The 23,978-nt window shown below is 34.1% G+C and overlaps 1 protein-coding gene across 1 annotated transcript in view; it reads left to right on the forward strand.

Annotated features, from left to right (window-relative positions):
• CFAP54 (cilia and flagella associated protein 54) overlaps window positions 1–23,978 on the forward strand; it is a 104,236-nt gene that overhangs the window by 58,464 nt on the left and 21,794 nt on the right. Inside the window, exons 40-56 of the mRNA XM_030238577.2 lie at window positions 420–534; window positions 1,079–1,231; window positions 1,730–1,927; window positions 2,793–2,880; window positions 3,308–3,514; window positions 5,046–5,112; window positions 6,921–7,103; window positions 9,531–9,617; window positions 10,609–10,731; window positions 11,575–11,628; window positions 12,923–13,139; window positions 13,470–13,564; window positions 15,055–15,224; window positions 20,325–20,418; window positions 21,766–21,904; window positions 22,826–22,983; window positions 23,189–23,374. Coding sequence (XP_030094437.2) covers window positions 420–534; window positions 1,079–1,231; window positions 1,730–1,927; window positions 2,793–2,880; window positions 3,308–3,514; window positions 5,046–5,112; window positions 6,921–7,103; window positions 9,531–9,617; window positions 10,609–10,731; window positions 11,575–11,628; window positions 12,923–13,139; window positions 13,470–13,564; window positions 15,055–15,224; window positions 20,325–20,418; window positions 21,766–21,904; window positions 22,826–22,983; window positions 23,189–23,374 — 2,334 coding nt within the window. The remainder of the gene's footprint in view (window positions 1–419; window positions 535–1,078; window positions 1,232–1,729; window positions 1,928–2,792; window positions 2,881–3,307; window positions 3,515–5,045; window positions 5,113–6,920; window positions 7,104–9,530; window positions 9,618–10,608; window positions 10,732–11,574; window positions 11,629–12,922; window positions 13,140–13,469; window positions 13,565–15,054; window positions 15,225–20,324; window positions 20,419–21,765; window positions 21,905–22,825; window positions 22,984–23,188; window positions 23,375–23,978) is intronic.

Genomic DNA, 23,978 nt, shown 5'->3' on the forward strand with positions numbered 1-23,978 from the left:
CTGTTGTTGTTACTTGCTTAGAACTATTTTGTACCTCTGTATTTAGCATTGCATTGTGTTTCCCAGGCAACATGTCCTTTAGGCATGCTTAGTGACAGGTTCTGTGCAAGCATGCATTCATCTGGAGAAAAAAAGGTGGAATATTTGCAGAACATCAGGAGTTGCCAATGATTATGGCAAATACTAAGTAAGAGACAAATTTAGTGCAGTAACTTCAAAACACTTATATGCAATATTTAGGTGTGAATGTTTCACTTCTTACTGACTAGAGTACTAGTTATGGGCCACTGGTGTCTTTCTTAATTAGTCCTCTTTTTATTTTGTCATATGAGTGAGTATAGAGATATTCAACTGTAAGAACTAAATGTTAATTTTTCTTAATAATATTCAGTTCTTATGAAACAAATCCTGCTTTTCAGATGAGATGCAGAAACTACATAGGGTACAAATTAAAGCTGCCTGTTGCTCGTTCTGCCAGTGAAGGGGTTTTTCCTGGACGCTTTTTCAGTCCTCCAGTGAATAATGATTCTACAGGTCAGAGCACAATTCAGTGTTGTGTGTTCTCTTTTCTCCCAGAGTTTTGTCTTTGTTTTATACTGAAGTTTTTAAAAATTCTGTTTTCTTTCCTTATCATAATCTTCCTCTTCTTCTACAATTTGTCTTTTATTATAAGCTGAGTTTTATCTTCAAATTTGTGTTTTTGATATTTTGGCTGGATTGCAATGTTGTCAGGATCTTTCAAAATATATTCAGGCTATGTCTGAAAGCAGAGAAAAGCAGGTGCCACATAACCTACAGCCTGTGAGGCAGCATGGTGGTCTTGGTCCAGTTTTCTTTTGTTATTTTTGTATATCCAGCAATATACCCATAAGTTAGTGTGAATCAGCACTGTTATTGACAGAATTAATGTTCCTGATGGTTAATAATTTGCTTTAATTCATAAAGCAACAGGAAAAAAAAAGGGAATACTTTAGTTTTGAAGTTATGAAAATGTTCAAATATGTTTTACAGGGTGGTTTACTAAAAATATTTCTTTACATATTACAATTTTTCCTCCATAATTATTAATTCCTTATAGATCACAATCAAGCAAAAGCCCTAGTTTGTGTGCCTCTTGATGTGAAGGATACACTGAAATGTTTTAAAGAAACTCTAGAAAAATCTAAATATGAAAGCAGAGCACTGAAACACAGCAGGAAACTACTTTCATTATTTCTTGCACACACACAAGGTGAGTGATTCATTGAAGTGTTTTGCCCTTAATAAAGTGTATATGCAGTTAAAATAGTAAAGAGTGAAAGGAACAGATTTTTCTAAATTCAAGTTTTAGTTACTGACAATTAGTAAAAATATAGAATATGAAGTTAAATTTGAAGTGCTCTTAGCCTTATTTCCTATGATTTGTCTAATAGTTGGATGATAATTTTTTTCATGCAGCTGTGTCACCTGTCTGTCTGCAGCCATACTTCTGTCAGAGGACTGACTGGTAGATCTTTCCAAGTTTGTTTTCACTAACAGAGCACATACCCTTTGGTTACACTGACCAATGAATTATGTCCAGTGAGTTTAATTAGGGGACACACAGAATTAGAGCATAGGAAACCAAATGGAAATAGGGCACACAGAAATTTTATATTTGTTTGATTAACATGGTTTGGAAATAGTTGGGGTGCTAGAAATAGTATAATACTTCTCCAAACTGATCATATAAATCACTTTTCTAATCTAGAAAATACTGGAAGAGCAATCAGCAGTCCCATCTCTTCAAGCAGAAAGCTGAAATTTAGCGAGGTAGATGAAGTGATATTTCTACCGACACCGTGTGACCTTTCTCAAGAAAAATATAATTTCTCCAGTATGGTTGAGAGTAGACCAATACCAAAGTCACATCTTTCAGTAATTATATCTTCCTATGAACAAACAATAGGTAATTTTTTTCATAAATTTCTGCTTACAGATAAGAAGTAACAACATTTTGCCTATCTATCTTTATATATGTTTATTGTTATTTTTCATCTGTCAGACATCTGTAACTGTCTGAAGGCTGGTTTCCAGGAATATACAACCTTCTTCCTCTTGGTTTAGGAAATCTGCATTAGATCCTAAACAGGCCACAAATTGGTTCATAATTGTTATGGTTGTCTAATTGTATGAAAAAGCATTTCTTCAGTGGTGTTATGCTGATTAATCCCCAGAATTTGATATAATGTTCAGCAGATTCATTTTAATTCCATGACAGTTGTTTTTTTCCTGGCAAACAGACTTTAGATTCTATGCATTTGGATGTGTGACCTAGTTACTTGGCTTCCATCTTATGTTCTGATATGGCTTTACTTGTACAGTCACAGCTCCTCACTACTACCTGTGTTTGCTGTATGGCTAAACAGGTCAAGTGTAGTAGCTCTGAGTGGTTTTATTTGCAGCACGGGTTCCAAAACTGTGTCTGTGAGAGTGCTACTGTGCTGTATGCAGGCAGAGTTGTTTAGCAGGGCCAATGACCTGCTTTCCAGTTTATCTTGTGAGCAGGAAGAAATTTGAGGAGGTCTGACAAAACAAAAATACAAAAGATTATGTAAACAGGCCCATATATCTTATTTTTCTTTTCAAAGTTAGTTGTAATAAGAAATGGTACATTTGAAGGTAAGATATACAAGATCAATAAATTTAAAGAAATATTAATGCATTGAATTACATGCAAATTCATGTCTATTCAGGCCAAATTTATGCATGGTTCAGTAACCTTTTTAATGATATGACAATGTTTTTTTTAATTGATGAAAAATAAATTACAGGAATCCTTGAAATGAGTAACCAGAGAGACCTCAAGGTACAGGCTCTACATGAACTTGGAAATCTTCACTTTTATGCTGGAAATAAAAGGTACATAGTTGCTGGATTAAAAAATAACAGTTTCATTTTTTTCTAATTGTCAGTCCTGTACCTCTCAACTGTCTTCTAAGTTCTTGTGCTGTCCACTAGTTCTTTCATCTAACTTACTGTAAGCTGTATTTTGAGAGGGCTTTTTCCTATAAATTGTTTATTTTTCTTAGCTACCTAATTGCCAGTAAGCAAATTAATAATACATTTTTGTGTTTTTAAGAAGTAATGTCTATGGCTTGAGGATTTGAGTCCAAATAAGTCTCTTGACCAGGAATGGTATCTCTCTTTTTGTGTTATAGAAACTGTATTTCAGTTTTTGACCCAATCAGAATTAGTTAAATCTCAGGCAATAAAGAAAAATTGAAGCAGGTCTTATCTTCCACTTTGGAAAATGTCAGCAATATGATGGTATTTTTTTATGTTACAGAGCTTCTTTTAAATACTGGTGTCAATCCCTTGATGAAACACTCAACATTGCTGATGCTCTTAACACCTGGCAAGAGTTAAGTTTTCCAAAAGATGCTACAGACTGCTTTGCAGCTGGAAGATCAACTGATATGAGTCAGAAATTTCTTTCTCAGGCTGGAGCTTGGGGATGTTTACATGCAGCAGTCCTAGTGGCTAAGATAGCTCAGTAAGTATCTTACCCACATATGTATTTCTGTCCTATTTTAAATAAATTTCTCATCCAAGATGTGAGGCAACTTCAAACTAATTAAAAACCAATAATGAGTTGTTATAAAAACAACTCTCAAAAGCAGAGTAGTTTTTCCTTTCAGGGGTAAATTTGCTTATTTGGAGAATATTGTTTTTTCCCTTTTCTAGAGTGCTCATCTTTGATCATAAATGCAGCTGTGTGTTATATGGTGAGATCATTAAAAGAAAACAAAATGATAAAAAGTCATAAGTGCAAGGATTTTACAGTCATATTGATTTTCAATCAAAATATCACATTTCCCAAGGTACTGCACATATTAAATAATAATGTATCTTGAGGTGTGATTTACTGCCTAAAGTACAAGTTTTCTGGTGAATTAGAGCTAAATGAAATTTGAATAAAAATCTACCATCAATAAATATTTCCATCCAGTACTCCTCGACTGCTGGTAAAGCACTGTGAATGTAATTCTGAGCTGTTCCTCAATGTACTGTACAAAATAAAAATCTAGAAGTACCCAAGACAGTATTAAATGACTTTAAAAACACTATAACCATGAAAGGGCAGAGTTTCATCCTTAATAAATTGCCTTACCTGTGAAGCAGGTTGTATTAGTAGTACTGTAAAATATCTATAAGCCAAGGTAGCTTTGCAAGTACTACCATGGGTATTTCAGGAGGAAGTGGCATTGCCACACTTAGAATTAGCACCCAAAAGGAAAAGGAGTGAGTTTAACTTGATTATAAATGACATCTCTTCTAATTCAGAGCTGTGGTTCAGTCTTGGGTCCAGTTAGGGGAGTCCCCAGCTGCTTTTACAGGTGGCACCTATTGCTGCCCTGGATACTATCCCTTTGCTGCTAATATGTCCATTCCAAATCCTGGCAGGATTTGGAGGGAGCTGTCCTCCAGGCTTCTCCCTCAGTTGGTTCTTTTGTGTTTAGACCTGACCTGGACTGTTAAACATCTTTCTCTTGAGTTGTTCTTTCTACAGCAACTTAGTCATAGGCTGTAAAATGCAGATTAAAGGATTCTAATATTGAAGTAAAGATTTCTAGGATTGTCATCATAGGACTATCCTGCTCCCAGGATGGTTTAAAGCTCTGGTGAGGTAATTTGTGGGAATCATTACATTTAGCTAGACACCTGCCATGTTAAACTCCATGTGTCAGTTTTCTTAGGCTTCTTTTTTGAGAATTAATAAACTTTAGCGTGTGAGTTGCCTAATCTGATCTTTTTAGTTTTGTATGAGATGGAGTTTGCACTTAGATTGCCTGTGTTTCTCCTGTAAGTCTGAAGATAATCTAGACAACTCCCTTTGTCTGGGTATGTCTTTGGTCAAAAGCTTCTTTGCATGCTGTGGCTGAGCACCTATTTAAAAACAGGCAGTTGTTTTCCAGTATGAAAACATCTAGATTGTGTTAGTATTATTAGACTAAAACCCCAGTGATTTAAATAATTTATATTGATGGGTACATTAATATTTCTTATTATTTGTTGTGCTTTAGGTATATAACAACATCAAAGATAAGATTAAGAACAAAATACTGCTATTTTTCTGCAATACTCTTTAAGGTAAGAATGCAAGTTCAGTTCATATTCATGAAGTTAACAAATTGCTTCTAAAATGACCCTCTGTTAAAATAATTCTCTTTTTGTTTTGGTTGTAAAGGAAAAATGGGGATCAGAGGTAGTTGACAATTTATGCATATTAGATACAGTGTTTTTATTCTTTGCTTTTTAACATTATTTCTGTAATATAGCCAAAAAAATTATCACTTCAATAGGAGGCTAGAGTGTCTCAGAGAAAAAATACTGAAAAAGGAAGATGACTAAAACATTTAATAGTCAAATATATTTTTCTTCTCTTGAAGTATTCTGCTCAACGTGCAGAATACTTTAAGATCTGTACGGCATCAACAACAGCAGAGTGCTGTCTTTTAGATCTGTAGATTCTTCACAGATTGTCTTAAATTTTCAACCAAGTGCACAGACTCTTTAGAAAAAAAATTAATATTTTTTAGCACTGGAAAATATTAGTTTGTAATACTAAAACCTGAACTCTATAATAAGTTTGCTCTAAAACCGGAGGATATTAAAAATGGTCCCGTTTCACTCACAAAGAAAATAAGATCATTAAAATTAAGTTTGCAGACTTTGAGAAAAAAGACCTATGGAGGAAAAAAACCCACTGTTTCAGTTTGCTTTTAAATGGAAGTTAGAATGTCAGTATCAAAAGTGTTCTACCAGTTATACTCTACTGGGATCAATGATTACTCGTCCCAGTGCAGCTTCAGGAAGTTATCTGGTTTCTTCCAATACCAAGCAATGACACTGTCTGATATCTTGGATCATGATTGTGACTGTGAGACCTATCCTGGGCCACACTGGAAACATTAAGTTCACCAAAGGGAGAACAAGCTGAAGAAACAAAGTTAAAGGAGAATTTTGCCTTGCTTCTAGCACTGTAATTGCTGAACAATTACAAAGCTGAACAATGGTGATTCCTCCTTTTGACAGAAATGGTAGCAAGCATTTGTTCCAGTTGTATAACAGTGGAAATAATTGTGACTTGACTGAAGTGGGTCTGATATTAATTGGAATAGAAGCAGCTTGCAGGGTGATTGTCTTGAAAAATATAATCAATTACTGTCACTGCACTGCAAGAGGTTCAAGCCATAATTTGTTCCTTGAATTGGAAAGCTTTTATAACCTTGTTTAAATTCCACCTCTGGTGTAGGCTCTAGGCTTGTTAATATCTCCGAACTGAGTGCAAATGCAAATTTCTCTAGCATATCATTGTTAATTATACCAAGATAAACACAATTGGGAAGGAATATCCAACATCAGATTCAATGTTAGCATTCTTCCCTTTTTAAATTATTTCCTTGAATTTCATATTCGTTTTTAGTTATATGATGTAGGCTGTGCTAGCTGACCTAGTTAAAGGTGGAGCTAGAGTGAAACAAACTTTGAACTGGCTTTATAGTCAGCAACTCTCCCAGAAATCATTAAATTTCGTATTAGCTTTAAGTTATATGATTTAAGCTGCACTAGCTGATAAGTTGCACCATCTGACCTAGTTAAAGGTGGAACTAGCTTTTAACTGGCCCTAAAGTCAGCAACTCTTCCAAAAACAATGGGAGGCATTCTGTCCTTAGACGGTACTTAAGTACATGCTGTACTTAGCTTGTTTATTTCTCCATCAACTTGACACATAAAACATTTTCTCTAAAAATGTATTCAACATTGTGGCTGAAACAGCTGAATAATTAAGGCATTTATGGAGCTGTGTTTATGAAGTCATTTATGAGTTGGAATTTATGGTGTCTCACTTATACCTGTACACCTTTTCACAAATAATTCATTGTTATTACTTTCAGACCCTGTTTAGAGCTTCTCTTCCACATCCAACATCTGACTTTGACTTTGTACAATATGAAACAAATATTCTGATTCCGGGTATTGACCTGTTCTCTGATCGCTACAGAGCTGATATCTCTACTGTAGTTGCCAGCCTGAATTTCATAATGTTTGAACTACATTGTGTGAAACAAAATTTAATAGTAAGTATTGTTTTTATGGTCTGGAAATGATTTTTAAGACACCTAGTCTTACTGTTTTGTGTGGGTGTACTTATGAGATTAACCTCCCTAGCAAAATACTCCTATGGCTTGGTTCTGTGGTACTTAAAACAATGCATAGCTTGCTGCATACAAGTTTTAGAAAACACAGGAAAATTTTTTATTCTGGAAGATGACAACACATGGTTCATTTAGCTTAGGCATTTTAGAGGAAATTTTCTATTATATGCTACTTAAAATGCACTCTACAGAAAAACACTTTAAATGCAATATGTCCAGAATGCTTTCAATACTTCATCTTCCAGTAGATAAAAGTCCCTTTTGCCTTTCTCCTTTCCATGTTCTCTTATTCCTCTGTATTTTTATTGTTTTTATAACTTTCCTCCTATGCTGATCATATTCCTATTTCCTCCATTTAATGTCTGACCATTTCCACTTTAACCCAGCTTCCTTCAAAGGTGCAGTGCTGTACATTAGAATAAATAGATTGAATTGATTACTAGTACTGAAAAAGGTGGAATACTTTCTCTTTTTAATTTGGTCCTGTAGGTACCAACACAATTTCCTGTCAGGTGATTATTTTATACTTCTGTAAATCAAGCATGACAGAAAACTCTCCATCTGAAAAATTAGATAGATTTTTCCTGCTTTGATGAGTTGAATCCACTTATGACAAGGTCCTGCAAACAGCAGAGCCAGTGCCAGGGAAGGGAAAAGATTGCAGGGCTGGCAGCAAGGAGTAACAAAGGTTAGGAGGTAGGGATGGAAGGGGAGTTAGACAGGAGGAAGCAGAAAGATGTTACACTTTTTTTTGTCAGCAAGCCATTTGTTGGTTTGATTTCTTTTGGAGCTTCATTGCCATTGTTGCTTTTTCCCATCCTGCATTACTGGAGTTCACTTTGTTATTTAGCTTTGTGTAACTGTCCTGGGTGGGGGAGATTCAGTAAAATCCAGGAGCAGACAATTACCTGGAGACAGAGGCACTTAATTTGAGTGCTTGCTTCACATGGCCATGCACATCTTTGATCCTTTCTGCACTTTTGCCAGCAGAATATAGATCCAGTTCATGGTTTGTGGTCAAAATTGCAGTTTTAGCTGAATGAGAGCTTCATTTCCCCTGAATGCTTATTGTGTGGGAAGGTTTTGGATGGTGGGCACTAAGTTGATTTGTCACTTAAATCAAAATACATCAAGATTCAAGTTTTATTAAAAATAAAACTTCAAAGACTAATTTTGTTGAACTACTTCAAATATCAATAGGAAACTGTATGGGTACAATTAAAACATTTGCCTAAAGCATTTGTAATCCAAATTCAGAAGTATATAGCTACATTATGAAAACTTTAAGTGAATTTGACAAAAATCTAACAATGCTGTTAGTGTTTTCTAAACTTGGGGACATTTTAAGGTGAAGAAAAATGTAAAAGCTGAACAATAATTAAATTTGGAAGTTCTTTAATTTTCAATAAACACATAAATCTGTTAAGAAAGAATCTGCTTTTTATGAAATACTGTATAACAATAGATCATAGAACCATAGGATCATTAGGTTTGGAAGGGACATTTAAAGATCATATAGTTTCAACCTCCCATGCTAAGGGCAGGGATGCCTCCCACTAGGCCAGGTTGCTCAACACCTCATCCAATGTGGCCTTAAACACTTGCATGGTTGGGGCATCCCCAAGTTCACAGGTAACCTGCTCCACTGTCTCACTACCCTCACAATAAAGAACTTCCTCCTAATATCTAACCTCAATTTCCTCTCTTTCACTTTGTACCCATTACTCCTTGTCCTGTCACTACAGTTCCTGATGAAGAGTCCCTCCTCAGCTTCCCTGTAGGCCTCCTTCAGATACTGGAAGGATATACAGTGTGTCTATACCTTAATACAGCTCAGTTTTAAAATGTTTTTTGTTAGTTGTCCCTGCAAAAAAAATTAAATTTAAAATGAATGCAAATAAACTTGTCAATTTTACAACTGGTATAATTTCACTTTGTTGCAGAACTTCATTGTGTTTAAGAAGCTTGCAGAATTCTATTCTTCTGTTAGTTGTATTGAAAGAAATATGGCATCAAAATGCAGCCAGTTTTAGAAATCTCTTGTATCAACCTATTTCAGTAGGTTTACTCAGTAATGATGTGGTAAACACAGAGAATAATTTGGACAAACTTCACTTCCTAAATTGTGAGTCACATACAAAGTAGTATCAGGGGTTAGCTTTAGTAAGCTGAAAAACTTTTCAACACATTAATCTTTCAGAAAGCATAGGAGAAGTATTGATGGGGTGTGATGGTCAAAGCAGTAATCTTACATTATTTATATACTTTTGATATGTAGTTGCAATGTGTATTTCCATAATTGTACCCTGTATGATGTTTATATCTGCATGACCTACTATTTTGCTACAGATTTTACCTCTGTTCACATTATACCAATATATTGTGTCTGAGATTTGTAAGGACCCAGTTAAATGTATTGAAGGAAGAATCTTCAAGGTAATCAAATAAACTTTCTCTTTCTCAAAACACATTATGTTTTAAGTAAACTTTTAAATTCTTTGTTTAATGTAGTCAATTTAATATTCATATATTTCTACTATGAAAAGTAATGCATTAAAGTTCAGCTGTTGCTTAGTGTTACTTAGCAGAGCAGATGGTAGGATTACTGTCTAAATGCAATTATTATTTATATTCTCAATTTTAGTAGCATGCAGAGCTATTTAAAAAGTTTTACTGTTAATTTCCTACGTATGCTGTTGAGTGCTTCCATAAGTTTTTTCTACTCTCTATTTGATGAAGAGGAGCTTTTCTTTCTTTGGTCCAGGCTTCTTACTTGTTTTTTTTATCTTGTTCCACTTTTCTTTTAAATGTTTTTTTCAGTGAAGAACATAAATTACTATTTTTCCTCCAAATGTTAACATCTGGATGTGTTCTTACTATCATGGTAGAACAAGGTTACATGAAATCTAGAAACAGATTTTTGTCTTTTCACTAATGTTCATCTTTTCTTGTTGTAGTTTAAATAATTTGGGAGTTTGGGGTTTTTTTCCCAAGGCATCTAACTATTAAGAGTTTTTAAAAGTATTAAGATTCAAAGTGATATTTGTTTTAGATATTTTCAGGAAATGTTGATATAGGTTAGGTAGAGTAGCTGAGTACAAGACTAAGATGGGTAAAATCTATGAAACAGATTTTTTTAAGGGGCTGATCTCGGACAGCCAGTCAAAAACTCTTACCAGATGAAGCAAGTTCTTTCCCCTTGTCAGGAGGAAAGTTTTTAAAGAATTTGTTTTTAAAGTTGAAAGACACATCTTTGATATGCTTCACCATAATATGTAAAAGATTTCTTTCCATTGAAGATCCTTCTCCATCAATGTACTATTCTGGTAGCCAAATCTATTTGAAAATTACCTTTAAATGCATTTTATTTTGAGCAAAAAGAATAATGTGTAACATTCAAATCAAAGGCTTTGTTATTTTTTCATAGATTAAAGTACTTACAGATATAGGATTTTTTATGGACGCCTTTCATGAGCTGTCTTTGCTTATTTCGGGAGAGAGAATTCCATGGAAAATACCAGCAGGATACAAATATACTGAACAAGTGCAGGTAAACACCAGAAAAGTATGACATTGAGCTGTAACAATCAATTTTCTTCATGAAACTGCACATACTTCATGTCTGCAAGTTGTTACATGTTTCTTAGAAATTCCTAAATTTCTTTCAATAGATTAATGAAATAGTAGGCTTTGAATGACATTAAAATCTCTCACTAAACAGCAGGAACAAAAATCAGTTTTGAAACATGTTTTATACACTGAGTACTACAGATACTACAGTAGGAAAACTGACATGAAAAGTATGTGTAAAGCTGACATGGGCTCTTGTGCCCTGGGGAGGGTGAGGGCAGCCTCAGGAGATGCTGGGCCATAATGGCTTTTGCTGCCCCCAGAGCCTTGAGCTCAAATCACCCCAGGTCAGTTGGATTCTCCCTCTGTCTGGTTACCAATGTGCTATAAAGGTGGGAAGCTGTTAACAGCTGGCCTGGACTCCTGTCTTGCTGTGAGCATACCTGTGCAGGAAGATCAGGTTGTTGGGTAAACCTCCCCCATAACCAACCTTTCCTTGCCAAAATAACCTCATGATTTAATCCTGGATCAATGTAATCAAGGTCTCCTTTATCTGAGTGGTGCTTTTGGGTAGGTGACATGGACAGAGCACCAGGTGAAATTCAGCATGAACAGTAGGAAAAATTTTGTAACCAAAAGGGTCATCAAGCATTGGACAAACTTCATGTTTGCTTCCTTTACCCTGTGGTACAGACAGTGAAGCAAAACATATTGAGTTTAATGTGCTGATTTGAAGGGAAATTTTCCTCCTCCCACCTTTATTAACTCATGGGTTTTATACTCATATTGTAACACATTACTTTTGGTTTTTTCCATTTTACAGGCCTCACAGAAATTTGATACATCAAAGTCTCTCATGACTGATACAAATTTACAGGTAAAAAAACCCAGAAAGAGGTAAATGTTTTATGCTATGCATAAGTATTTATTCTCTGTCTTAAGAGAAAATATCCTTTTTATTAAAAAAATCCAGTAAATAGAAGACATATTCTTCTCAATGGATTACTATTTCCTAAATTTTCAATTTTATGACTGACCTCTCAAGGGAAGGGCAGCTACCATTTTCACCATTTTTCAGATGGGAGATCTAGTGTGTACAAATCTGTGGCTTTTCTGTGCAAAACACACTAATGGAAGTATTCAGGCTTTGTTGTCATATGGTCAGGTGTTTATCTGCTAAACATTGAGAGTGTCAAGCTTTTAATGTTATAATTTCTCTCAGTCAGAGTTGTCTTCATAGACTTGTCTTAACTCATATGGGGGTTGAAGTCTATTTCTGGGGAAAAAAAATTAAATGGTGACTCTATAAACCAGTGTCTAAACAGTAGTTTTCTGATTTTATCACCTACTCATCACTAACTTCTTTTGTGTTTTTCAGTTTTAATAATTTCATTTTATTAACCTTCTTACAGATCCATTGAGCTGGTAGGGGTAAATGTTAGCAGAATGTGAAAAAGTTGTACCATTAAAACAAATTGGTAAATTACAATCCCTGCCTTTCCCCTCCACTTTTCTCTCTTGTTTACAGTGAGCTTGTGTGTCTCCTAGAACAGTTGGTATTACAGGATGGAAATGAGAAGTGTATCATGACAACTTTTGATCTCACCAGTTTCTGATTTATTTTGAAGTCGTGCATTTTCTTGAGCTTTTGATTTGAACACTTCCCAGTATATGTGGCACTGTTACTGGACTCATGATCTTGCAAGTCTGTGTAGACTTTCAACTTCTAAATTTATTAATCTAAAGTGAGACTATTAAACTGATGATAAAACAACAATGCTATAATGAATAACAGAAGGAGACTATGAAATATGCTAGAATGATGTGATACAATAATTTTTTCCTTTCTTAACAGCAGTCTTTTCTTTGAGTTGAGAGTTTTGAACTACAGATTCACCTACAATGCAGAAAACTAGAATTTGCAGTGGTAATAGCTATAACTTCATAGATGCACCTTCTGCTGTAAAACCAATCTCTGAGGCTGTAGCAAGTGCTACTAAGGGGTGAAGTTTGGAAAAAAACCCAACTCATTCCTAATAAAGGAGAATATAACTAATACTACTCATGTTCACTGTTGATTTGTGTCATTATTAATAGAAACAGAATATGTCTTAAACAAGAAAAATGTAAAATGTCATTTCAAATAATCCCAGTTGTTAACCTTCTTGTAGGTACTGGAAGATGCATTTAATTGGAGTCTGTCTTTAACAGTGGTGCCACTGTGCAACCAACAAATTATGAATAAATTAACATTAGCCAAAATGCATCTCATCATTAGTCTTTCTGCCACAATAAATAATATACCTGAAAAAGTTGAAAAAGTTTTATATTCTGCTGACAACAACAGCTTGCCAGAGCCAAGCAAAACTACAGCATCAAATGTAAAAGGTAATTATAAGGATGGTGGAAAAGTTTATTTATATTGTTTCAAGCTTTTTTTTTTTCACTTTTAACTGCATATGAGTAAATATGTCATATTATGAAAAATATTAATTTTAAATGTTGCTGTAAAAATTCAGTCATTATTGAAATAAGAAGTAAGACTTGGTAAAGTTCTTTTATTATTCTTCTACTACTGTTATTAATTTCTTCCATTATTACTTATTTTGATGTTGAAAGTCCCAATAAGGAGAGAGAAAAAACCTGTTCTTCAAATTACTGAGAATGCTTTGGTTCTGCATCTATTATCTAAAATTTTATCTGTGATGTATTTGGCAGTTGATGCTGATCAGGATTCAACACAACAGGAACAAGGAGACAAAATGGTGCATCTTGTTGACTGTAAAGATGAATTAAATATGGCCATGCTGAAGGTAATTTTGATTTTTTAGGAGAAGAGGATTAAGAAAAATGCAGATTGATCAAAAAAAATGTTGCTAATGCCTTCAATCTAACAGAAATTATGTTGAGAGCGTGGTCTACAAAAGGAAACTAAAAATTTCTGTTTCTAATTTGATTGTAGTCTTATTAGCTGTGCACCATGTATTGATGATTTGGTGCAATAATTTTTCATTTTTGGTGTATTATTTTTAAAATGTTGGGAAATATTTCCACAATCAGATCTCAGTATGACTATTTCAGCATAACAGGTAAAGACAATGGGATTTCAAGGTAAATCATCTCCTTTCAGAGGGTTCCATCTGTAGAGCGTCAGAGACTCTGCTGGGGCAATATGCTATGCAAATAAAAAATCATTCCCTACCATTCTCATATGTGAATTATTTCAAATTTTTCATATAGCTCTTTCTGGTGCTTTATTTTGAAGAAATCAGTTGGATTTTGTTTTGTTTAATTGTAAACTTTATGCTTGTCAGTTTCACATCACAAAAAGACCAAAATTAAGGGCTGACATATTCTTCATTCAGAGGGGCCTTTCCCTTTGGAGGTATCTCATTTTGGCCATTGTTACAAACAAACAAATACAAAAAGTACATCTGGAGAAGGGAGGATGATTTTGTATGGCAGTTGGTATAGGACATACACTAGAAACTTGAATGTTTTATTATAATTTGAATATATTAAATTGAAAATAACTAAAATAGAAGTGTTCATTTAAATTGAATAATGCTCAATTAAGAAGCATAATATATTTGTTAATCTTATTTTTTCTTTAACTATTCTTTTGGATGAGTTTTTATGGTTTGTGGGTTTTTTTGTGTTTTTTTTTAAGTTGAGCTCTGAATTTTAATCAAAGTAATGTATTGGATGATACAAACCTTGAAATTAATTTTTAATTCTGCTGAAAGCTCCACAGTTGAGATTTAATTTAGAATTAACTTCCTTTTAGATGTGTTTTTTCTAGCTTCCGACAGATTTTTTGATCAGAAAGACTGCAAATTATAGTTGAACTTTCAGGATACATACTGCACACAAAGATGTCAAAATATAGCTAATAAAGAATGTAATACTTCTTTGGACATCTTTAATGTTGTTTTTAATATTGTATTTATTGTTTAAAATTTCTAAGCATAGTGAGAAGAATAGTATAACATTATCAACTATAGCTATTTGGTAAAGAAAGGGAAATTAATGAATAGCATTGCTAAGCCTTCAAGTATGGAGTTAAGCATGCATGGCAATAGAGCAGGCACAAGTAAGATGTTGCTGATTTAAACACAGTGATTCTGAAAACCTGACAAAAGCAGAATTACTCACCCCACCCCCATTTATAGAAAAGGCATATTGCACTTAAGTTGATTTATTTTAGGATGTAGGGATAGCAGGCTACACAGAAAAAATATTTCTAAAAAAATTTTTTGTTTCTTTACTGTTTGAAATTATACAACCCTGTGTTCTTCTCTAGGGGATTTTATTGACAGAAGCTGAAGAAAGTCTTAGCTGTCTTGTACAGGACATACAGGAAAAATATGATGGGGACATATCTCGGTATTCTGTGGAAGATTTAGAGGCTCTTATTGAGGCCAAACTTGAGCTTGCTTCTATTTCTCACCAAAGGCATCAAGCACCTCTCAGGTAAGTAATACTGTGAACAGCCTTATCTTGCACAGCCTTCACCACCAATGATTAAAAAAATAATTTCTTTATTACTACATCAATATTGTAAATCTTAGTAGTTATCTGTAGCAACTCCATTAGTATATTTACAAAAATAAGATACACAGGCATTTTTTTTATTACTGCTTTATTTTGCTTTTTAAAAGATGATCAGTTATAGGTCTAAAGATTCAGTCGGCCCAGAGAGTCAGTTACGATTTCTCTGTGAGATGTTCTTGTGATAAAGTGTTGTATAAAGAAAAAGAAAAATTTGCAGTCTTCATGGTTTTGGTTAAAGTCTGGATATGTTAGATCATGTGAGTTCTTGTAATTTTAAATTGTACAGGACAGCACTAATTGTATCTCTCAACTACTGAATTCTTTGTTCTAGAATGCCCTGTGTTTCTGTCCTAAAGGAACATTTCTTCTTGATGTACTTACTGGTTTCAAATTTAAACATCAAAAATTTATTTTTTAAATTACAGTGATTAAAAAGCATTGAAGTAAACATTAACAGAATAGATTTCAGCAGCATTAGATTGTTAGTCATAGAGTCTAAAATACTATTGAGTTGTGTCTATGATTGAATTATCTCTATGTATCTGTATATATCTGCCTGATATTTTCTCCTAGGCATCCCCAAATTTTGTGATTTTTTTTTTTTTTTGAGATTCTGATTTCTTTTGGAGAATTTAATGAAGTTACAATTTTAATGTTCTTGGAATATACTGGACATACAAAAATATATTAACTCTTTGTAAATGTTAAATTCCAAACATTGTTTTGGTCTTTTACCTAGGAGGATTCGTCTGTTTAGCATACCTGTAATTTTACATTAATTTGTGTAAGAAGGATGTTAATGTTAGTGCATGATAATTTTATCAGTGTGAAGCTCTTATCTAATGTTTTATTATAGGGAAAAATCTTTGAGTGCACAAATTACAAACTGCAGGTGGAGCATACTTAGGTGTAGCACCATCACCTGCCAGACTAGATTGAGATTTGGTACAATGTAATCAGTATTTGCAACATTTGTTAGGTCCAATCTAACTAAAACACACCAGAATTGCTACAATAAATCTTATAGCAGAGTAAGCATCCAAAAAAAAAGAAAAAAAAAAAAATAACCCCTTCTTTATTGTGGAAATAGTGGTGAAGATTGAAGTGGTAGGTGGCTCATCAGGCCAATAGATAAATCAGTCTCAATAGGATTTTTTACCCAAATAAAAAAAATTGTTTTTTTCTGTGACAAAACAAGCCACCTTCCTTCTCTCAGCTTTCTTAGCTGAACACTCCAAAATCGATGCCTTTTAAACAGCACCATTTCTTTTGCATTGTTATGGTACAGCAGTAAAAATAATTAACAAGGACAGGAGGTTCACAATGCTGTATAGCCTACTGTACTGAAAACAGAAACAGTCTGCAGTGTGGCCTTTCCCCAGGTTTTGTGCATGTTATTCTAAAAGAAAGCAATTTCGAAAAATTCAGATATTAGGACTGTAGCAATTTAGCAATAACGTCATTAGGGAAGATGCAAAGTAAGAACTTGTAGGTTATGTTATGTGAACATTTCTCAACTTGAAATATTAAACCATTTCAGTGCTTTTTGAATTAGATTAATTTACTATAATTGTCAAGGAGAAATCTGCCAGTCACTGACAGTCACCTCATCATACTTTTGAGTGTCCTGAATTTTATAAAGTCACTATACTAGTAATCAAGGAGCAGAATGCACACTTCTGAAATATCATGTGTGGAATCTTAGCTTAATACTAGGCTTGGTAAAACCTGCATTGGTAGGGTCCTCTCTGACATTCTCACCCTGCTGAACTGGTTCCAGTGTATGCAAGACATTTCAATACAGGACCCTTCATTTTGCTGTGCAGTTTATATCCTAGGGACTAGTTTCTCTGTTGGTTTATAACTTGTCTCAGATTGAAGTAACATTTTTTGGAATATCGAGGATTTCAATGGATGTCAAGCATTGTATAGATCACTTTTTTGTGACTCTCAAATTTTTGATGGGTGTTTGTCTAGTGGGTCTTATATATTGATAGTGGTCAGTATCAGGGAAAAAACCATCAAAAATAGAGTAAGAGTTTGGGGTTTTTTAACCTATTTTGCAGTTTTATTGCACTGCCATGGAAGCTGTTGATATGTCTGCCTCGGATACAAATGAAACATTTCTTCCGACAGCTGAATGTTTCCTGCCTGCCAGCCTAGAAATCAAACTTTGCATGATATTACAGAAATTCATCTTTTTTTCTCCTTTGGCGAAATGACCTAGTGGTGAAATTGTTATAGTCAGCTGTACTTTCCTATTTTGATCATCTTGTCACTTTCTGATTCAGCTGATAAAAGGATGTGTATTTTGTCAAGGGAAATATATAGATACATCACTCTTGTTGACAGCAGAAGAGGGTCACAAAAATTTCATCAAGGGAAGCTTCTGCATTACAAGCTTCTGTCTTGCAAAAAAATGTATGCTTCAGAATAACTTTATGTATAGGATTAATCCCATTGATCTCAAGGAGACTACTTACATCGTGTCTGTCCTATAAATGTGAACTTTTTAATTGCCCAAATGTGTGCTTCTCTGCTTATGTGAATAAATTGTGGCTTAAGGCGTATATGAATCTTTGGGCTTGAGGTTTGTATTTTACTTAGGAAATTTATGTGTAAGCATATAGGTAGAAATAGCCTAATTTTCAATTTTGCTAAATGTTGACAAGAGCAGTTAACTTGAGGCAGTGGTGCTGAGGAATTTAGGTTAGTATTTGTTAATAACCTGTATATACTCCTAGGTGCTGTACCTTCTCCAGGGTATTTGAGATGTGAACCATGCATCTCAAACAATGTTTTAAGAAAAGTCAGATTTTAGTGTAATTTTAACTTTGATGCCTTGGTTTCAGGGGAGAACTCTTAAAAAAAGCAGCTGATATATGTAATTGTGTTATCCATTTTTCTGTTTGCTTTTATAAGCAAATTCTGTTTCACCTTTTCTGTTGTTAGAAACTTATCAGCAAGTTCAGCTTTGATTTATTCTGTTTTCATTTTGTTGAATAAAACTGAGGTAAAGGGATGATGAAGAAGATTCATGAGGATTGAATTCTGAAATGTAAAAACCAAGATATTACTGGCTTTGGTTCTCGTTCTTACTTTGGGGTCTATTTGTGCTGAATTGGTGTAATCCATCCAAGTCTGCATCACAAAACCAGCAAGGAGGATAGAATCAGAAATGACAGGAAGACTTTAAGTGCTTTCTTATCTTAACAGGAGGTTATCCATCCTGTGGTTATACATTTGTTGACAGATTAATGTGTATAATTTAGAAGTAGTTCAGCCCTTGTTCTGAATTCTTGGTGCAAGATCTTTGCCTTTGCAACCATTAGTCTAGAGCATCTCAAAAGCAGTAAATTCACACAGACCCTGAATCTCTCTTGCATTAAAAGATCCTTGCATTGTTTTGGCAGTGAAAAAAAGGTGTCAATAATTCTTTTCTATTTTTTAATATTCTTCATAACAGCCAGTCTTTATGTAAGGAGAGTCTATGTAAAAAAAGCCAGCATAGGTAAGAACTTTGGTTATACATTTTTAACAATTAACCCACTGAAAAAAACTTTGAAGTGGTGAGCTAGGCATACTCTCTGGTAGCTTAGAATTAATAGAAAAATGTTTCTGTGGGCAGAGAACATGTAGAATTGTAAAAAAATTCCAAACAAACAATCCCCAAAACCAAACTCAAATGTTTTTGAGAAGATGTATAAAAGTAAAGATTTGCAGACATAGAGGAAAATGTGCTGTTGGGAGAAACCAATTCAAAGAGATGTTGATTTTGGCAATTCTCAGAATATTTTGAGTAGTGTGTTCTCTGGACAACAATTCCTAGTATGAAAAAGGTCTTCTGTCTATGATGGCTTTGCAGATGTCTTAATATCATGAAATAATGGTATTCACGAAGTCTGCTGCTGTAGATACACATTTTTGTACATGTAATGAAAGTGGAACATTATCTGATGGTATTTGAGTGCTTATCAAGACAACCAAGAAAGGAAAAAAAACCCCAGTAGTTCATATTTTAGGAAACCTGGCAATATTTTGCAGTCTAAGCCCATCATTTTTTGACACATAGGGCTGAATGCTACACCAGTCCTAGTGGTGCTGTATCTTTCAAAGGTGCCGTTCAGGGTGAACTCCAGAAAAGAATTTAGGATATGGGGCAGGGAGTGCAGTAGATGTAATCATGTGATTTCTTACTGATGAGGTTTTGCCTCATCACCTTGGTGGTGTTTACTAAGATCCTGTGAGTATTTGACCATGTGGATTTAACAGGAGGATTAATGCATAGCCTGGAAAAGTTTCAAGGAGAAAGGTATTAACCTTAGTTGTGGATGATATAGAATTCTCCTAATATATCTTGTAGTTTTCAGTATTTTTACATCTTCTAATTTCTAAGAACTTAACCCTGAAGACAGATATGCCATGGTTGGTCTTGATCTGCTCATTTGACTAGATCTAAAAGTTGGGCTTGACAATCTTAGAGGTCTTTGCCAGACAAAATGATTCTATGACTATATGTGTAACAAGAAATTATAATGAAGTTCTGTTTTGATTACCCCAACAGAATATGATATATTTGAGCTTATATGCTATTGATAGAATAATAGAATCATTGAGCTCATCAAGTCCAACCATCAACACAGCATCACCACTGTGATCCCTAAACCACTTAGTTGTATCACTCAGATCCAGATGCCTCTTTAACTCCTCCAGGCATGGTGATTCCACCATGTACCTGGGCAACCTATTCCAATGCCTGATCACCCTAACAGTGAAATAGTATCAGGTTATGTCTCTTACTGGCAAAACGTGTTCTCTTAGTGCTCTTTTGTCACTTTCATAATGCAGTACCTACAAATTTGGAAAATAGTCTGAGTGTAACCATGTTTTACTGAAGCAAAAATTGCTAACTGGTGATTTACATCTCTGGCATAGTAAAAAATGAAGTATCTATTTTAGTAAAATCATAAAGTGGCAAATATAATTAGTATTTTTAAATAATATTGCTCTATGCCACAGTGTTGCTTTGGCTTTCTCTGCAATTCGACTTCTCCAAGATGCAAAAGTGTTTTCCATGGATGTGGCACATTTTCAAGAGGAAAAGGATGAAAGGGTATGTGTGAATATTTGTTTTAAATTATCTTTCTTTGTATATAAATCTTTTTTGTATTAGGTGTTGAGTGATTTTCATAATATTAGAACATAGCAGTCATTTGCATTATGTGGTTACCATTAACCTGGGGACAAAATGATCTTTGACATGCTTCAGATACCTGCTTGCTTAAGGTGTGCTCAATGTGTCTGTAGTCATCATTATAATTTATATGAGGTTAGGAATTACAGCTTTTATTTCTATTACTCTAAAATGGCAGCACTGAAAATCTTCTTTTGTTTAAAACCCCTCAAACGAAAAGGAAATGAAAAAAATAGCCTTCAGTTGAAAATCTTGTATTATTCAGTTAAGGTACTTTAGATTTTCTGATTGAAAACTGAATTCTCTTTCAAAGAGCCAGATGGACCATTTCACATCTTGCTCCATGTAGAACACATGCTGTGTTCTACATGGAGCAAGATTGCAGCTGACTTCTGTTGTCCAACACAGGGATTCTGACCTTTGCTTTGCAAAGCCTGTTGGTTGCACACCACACAGTCACTCTTGAGTGCACAGTGAGTCAAACTGACTCACATGGACAAGCAACACTGTTTGTGTTGCATATCAGGGGCTTCTGTCTCTCTGCACTTGCTCCTCTCTTTTCTTAGGATGGTCCTGTAGCCAGTAACTGAGCTATAGATATTTTTTCCTCATTTGCATCAATGCAAATCAGTCGTGATGATTTTTTGCATAAGTAAAATACAGGTGGTGCATTGTCCAGTGATTGCTTGCTGAAACAAATAGTAGAACATGGAGTTTAGCAACAGAAGGAGTTTTTAGAAGATAGCACATATATGAAGGTAGCACAAGAAGTTGAGCTGAGAATTCTCACAAACACTTGTAGTACTACATTACACTAATATTTGTTTCTAAACATTAGAAACACAAAAAACTAGAAATCAAAAACCAAAAATTTCTTTCTAGTCATTATTGAGATACCAGAAATTGATACTGATCCTGCTCTAAAACTATACTTTTATTGCCTCAGAAGTTTGTGTAATGTTGCTGAGTGGAATTAAATCCAAACTCTTAGAATTATTTTTCAAAACAAATATAGTATATAGATATATTTATGGAGTCTCACATAAAAAGTGTTTTACTATTCAGTGCTTAAAATTATTTTATATATATTAAAATTTCAATAATAAATGGCCTCCTGCTATAAAAAATATGTATTTAAACTTCAAATAAATTTCTGTTTAGAATGTAGTAGGATATTTGTAATAATTTAACAAGACCTTTTGCCTTGTTTGTAGTGAAGTATGTTACTCAGAAAGTAATATTTTTCTTGCTTTTGGGACATACTAGGGCTCCACCACAGAAGGTGTTTCACTCCCTCCCCGTGTAACAGCACAGGGGCATGTGAATGTACATTTGTGGCTGAGGTGTCGAGCCATGTTAGTGACTGCACTCATGGCACAGATACATGGTGTTGGTCATAAGAAAGGTACTGCACTTTCTTGCTTTAGATTTTGGGGTTATAATGGGCAAATGAACCTATAGAGACAGAATTCTTATTCATAGTTAAAAAATACTAACATTAAGTCTGGGGCTGTATATCACTGAACAATTATTTGTGTTAAATTCATCCAATCCAATAAGGAAAAAATATATTTATGAGCACATTCTCTCCTAGAACATGAAAACAGAAAGTATTAAATTAATTTTCATTTAATAGTCATTATATTTTTATAACTGTACCTAAAAGTTTCCCATGTTCTAGTGTAATTAAGAAAATATGGTTGATTCAAAAAGAGCTGTTGCTGAGTACTTCTGGTTTTAAAAGTCTCAAAATATTTTTTGCTTTCTATATCTCAAATAAATGAAATAAACCTACAAAGCTCCTAAAAATGATCTGTTTTTTTTTTTTTTTTTTTTAAGGATTTAAGAGAGATATTGCAAAATACATTTTTTTTGCAGTTTGGTTATGAATAAAATGTTTTTCATTCTTTAGTTCTGTGAACAACTCTGATGCTCATTAAGTACCAAAATCAGTCTAAGTCTCTTGCCAAATTATTACTTAATCAGTTCTGGATAATTTCTCTGCAGGCTGTTACTATTTTGCAAATTTAACTAAAATCAGAATTTTGGATAAGTAGAACAAATCTCAAATACCTTTATGTTGGTGGCTTGCATAAAAAGCGTGCATTTGGATGAACTTACATCTAGTTCTGTTTGGAAAACAAGTGATTTTTCTTTTTTTTTAAGTAAATTTGACACAAAATTGATGAAATGCTACATGTGCAATGTGGAATTCATAATGTCATACTTTCTATAACTTTCTAGGTAGAAATACTTAAGAATGGTAGAGCACACAATAAAGTCTTTTCTGTTGTATTTTTACTATTCATATGTTCTCTCCTTTTAGGAAATGATGTGGCTGAGCGCAGAAGAGTGATAAAAGATGTAATATTAGAGGCAGAAGCCTTTGGTGATATTGAGACTCAGGCTGAAATTATGGTGCAAGCTGCTATTCTTGACCTGCAAGAAAAACGTCCTGTGGCAGACATTAAACTTCTTTTGCAGGTTTGAACACAAAGGAAAAACTGTTCGCTTTGCTTGGCTTTGATGAATTTTTTGTGTAGTCAGAACAGCTGATGGCAGCGTTAAATAAGTTTGAAATAGTGCATCTAAAATAGATTTTTTTTTTTTTTCACTTTGTGTGCTTTGTCCTCATAAATAGACAGGAATATAGTGACTACTCTGGTTTATGTTGTCTGTGTCCAAACAGAAGATCATCAGTTTACTCCAAGAGGATCCATTTATTTCCCTGCCAGCTTCTTTTACTCTTGTGAAAAGCATGCTTCTGCTGGCAGACATACTGCCACTGCAAGCAGCAGAAGACTCAGAACATTGCTCTTCTGCAGTGGAACCATTTAACTTGCTTGTTTTGGCACATGAGCTTACCATTAAAGCAGTGAGTACCTGTCAGTGCATTTCCAAATCGTTCCAACAGCCCTAATTATTTATCCTGGAAGCTATTATATCAGTTGTTAAGAAGGGCTACTCCTAGTAACTGATTACTTCAGTTTTAAATACATTAGAGTGGTGTAAAGAAGTCGTTCATCTTACCAAACTCTTTATCCATACTCATCATGCATGTTCACATGTGGAGTCTGGTGTTTTCACGGAATTTAAAAATATTGAATAGTTGCAAAATACACATCCAGATGTGAAAAAAGAAATAGGTGGTTTGACTTTTGAGGAGATGCAGAGCACTCACTTTTCCCATTTGCAGTAAGGGACATGTTCATACTCAACCCCTCAGGGAGAATGTAGATCTCATTAAATTCCCAAGTCTTAAGAATCCAAGAACTTAGCTTTGTGTCTTAGAATAATTTGAATCAGAACAATCTATTTAAAGTAGCATGATATTTTAGGCTGATGGATTGTTACAATTGGTATGAAGAAATAATTTCCATGTAAAAATTTAAATATGTAATTTAAAAAATAAAGCTAAAGACATGAACTTTGTGAGAGCACTAAGCCAATTACCTATTTGGGATCCAAAATTAGGCTTT

The sequence above is a fragment of the Serinus canaria genome, chromosome 1A (assembly GCF_022539315.1).
Source record: "Serinus canaria isolate serCan28SL12 chromosome 1A, serCan2020, whole genome shotgun sequence".
NCBI lineage: Eukaryota > Metazoa > Chordata > Aves > Passeriformes > Fringillidae > Serinus > Serinus canaria.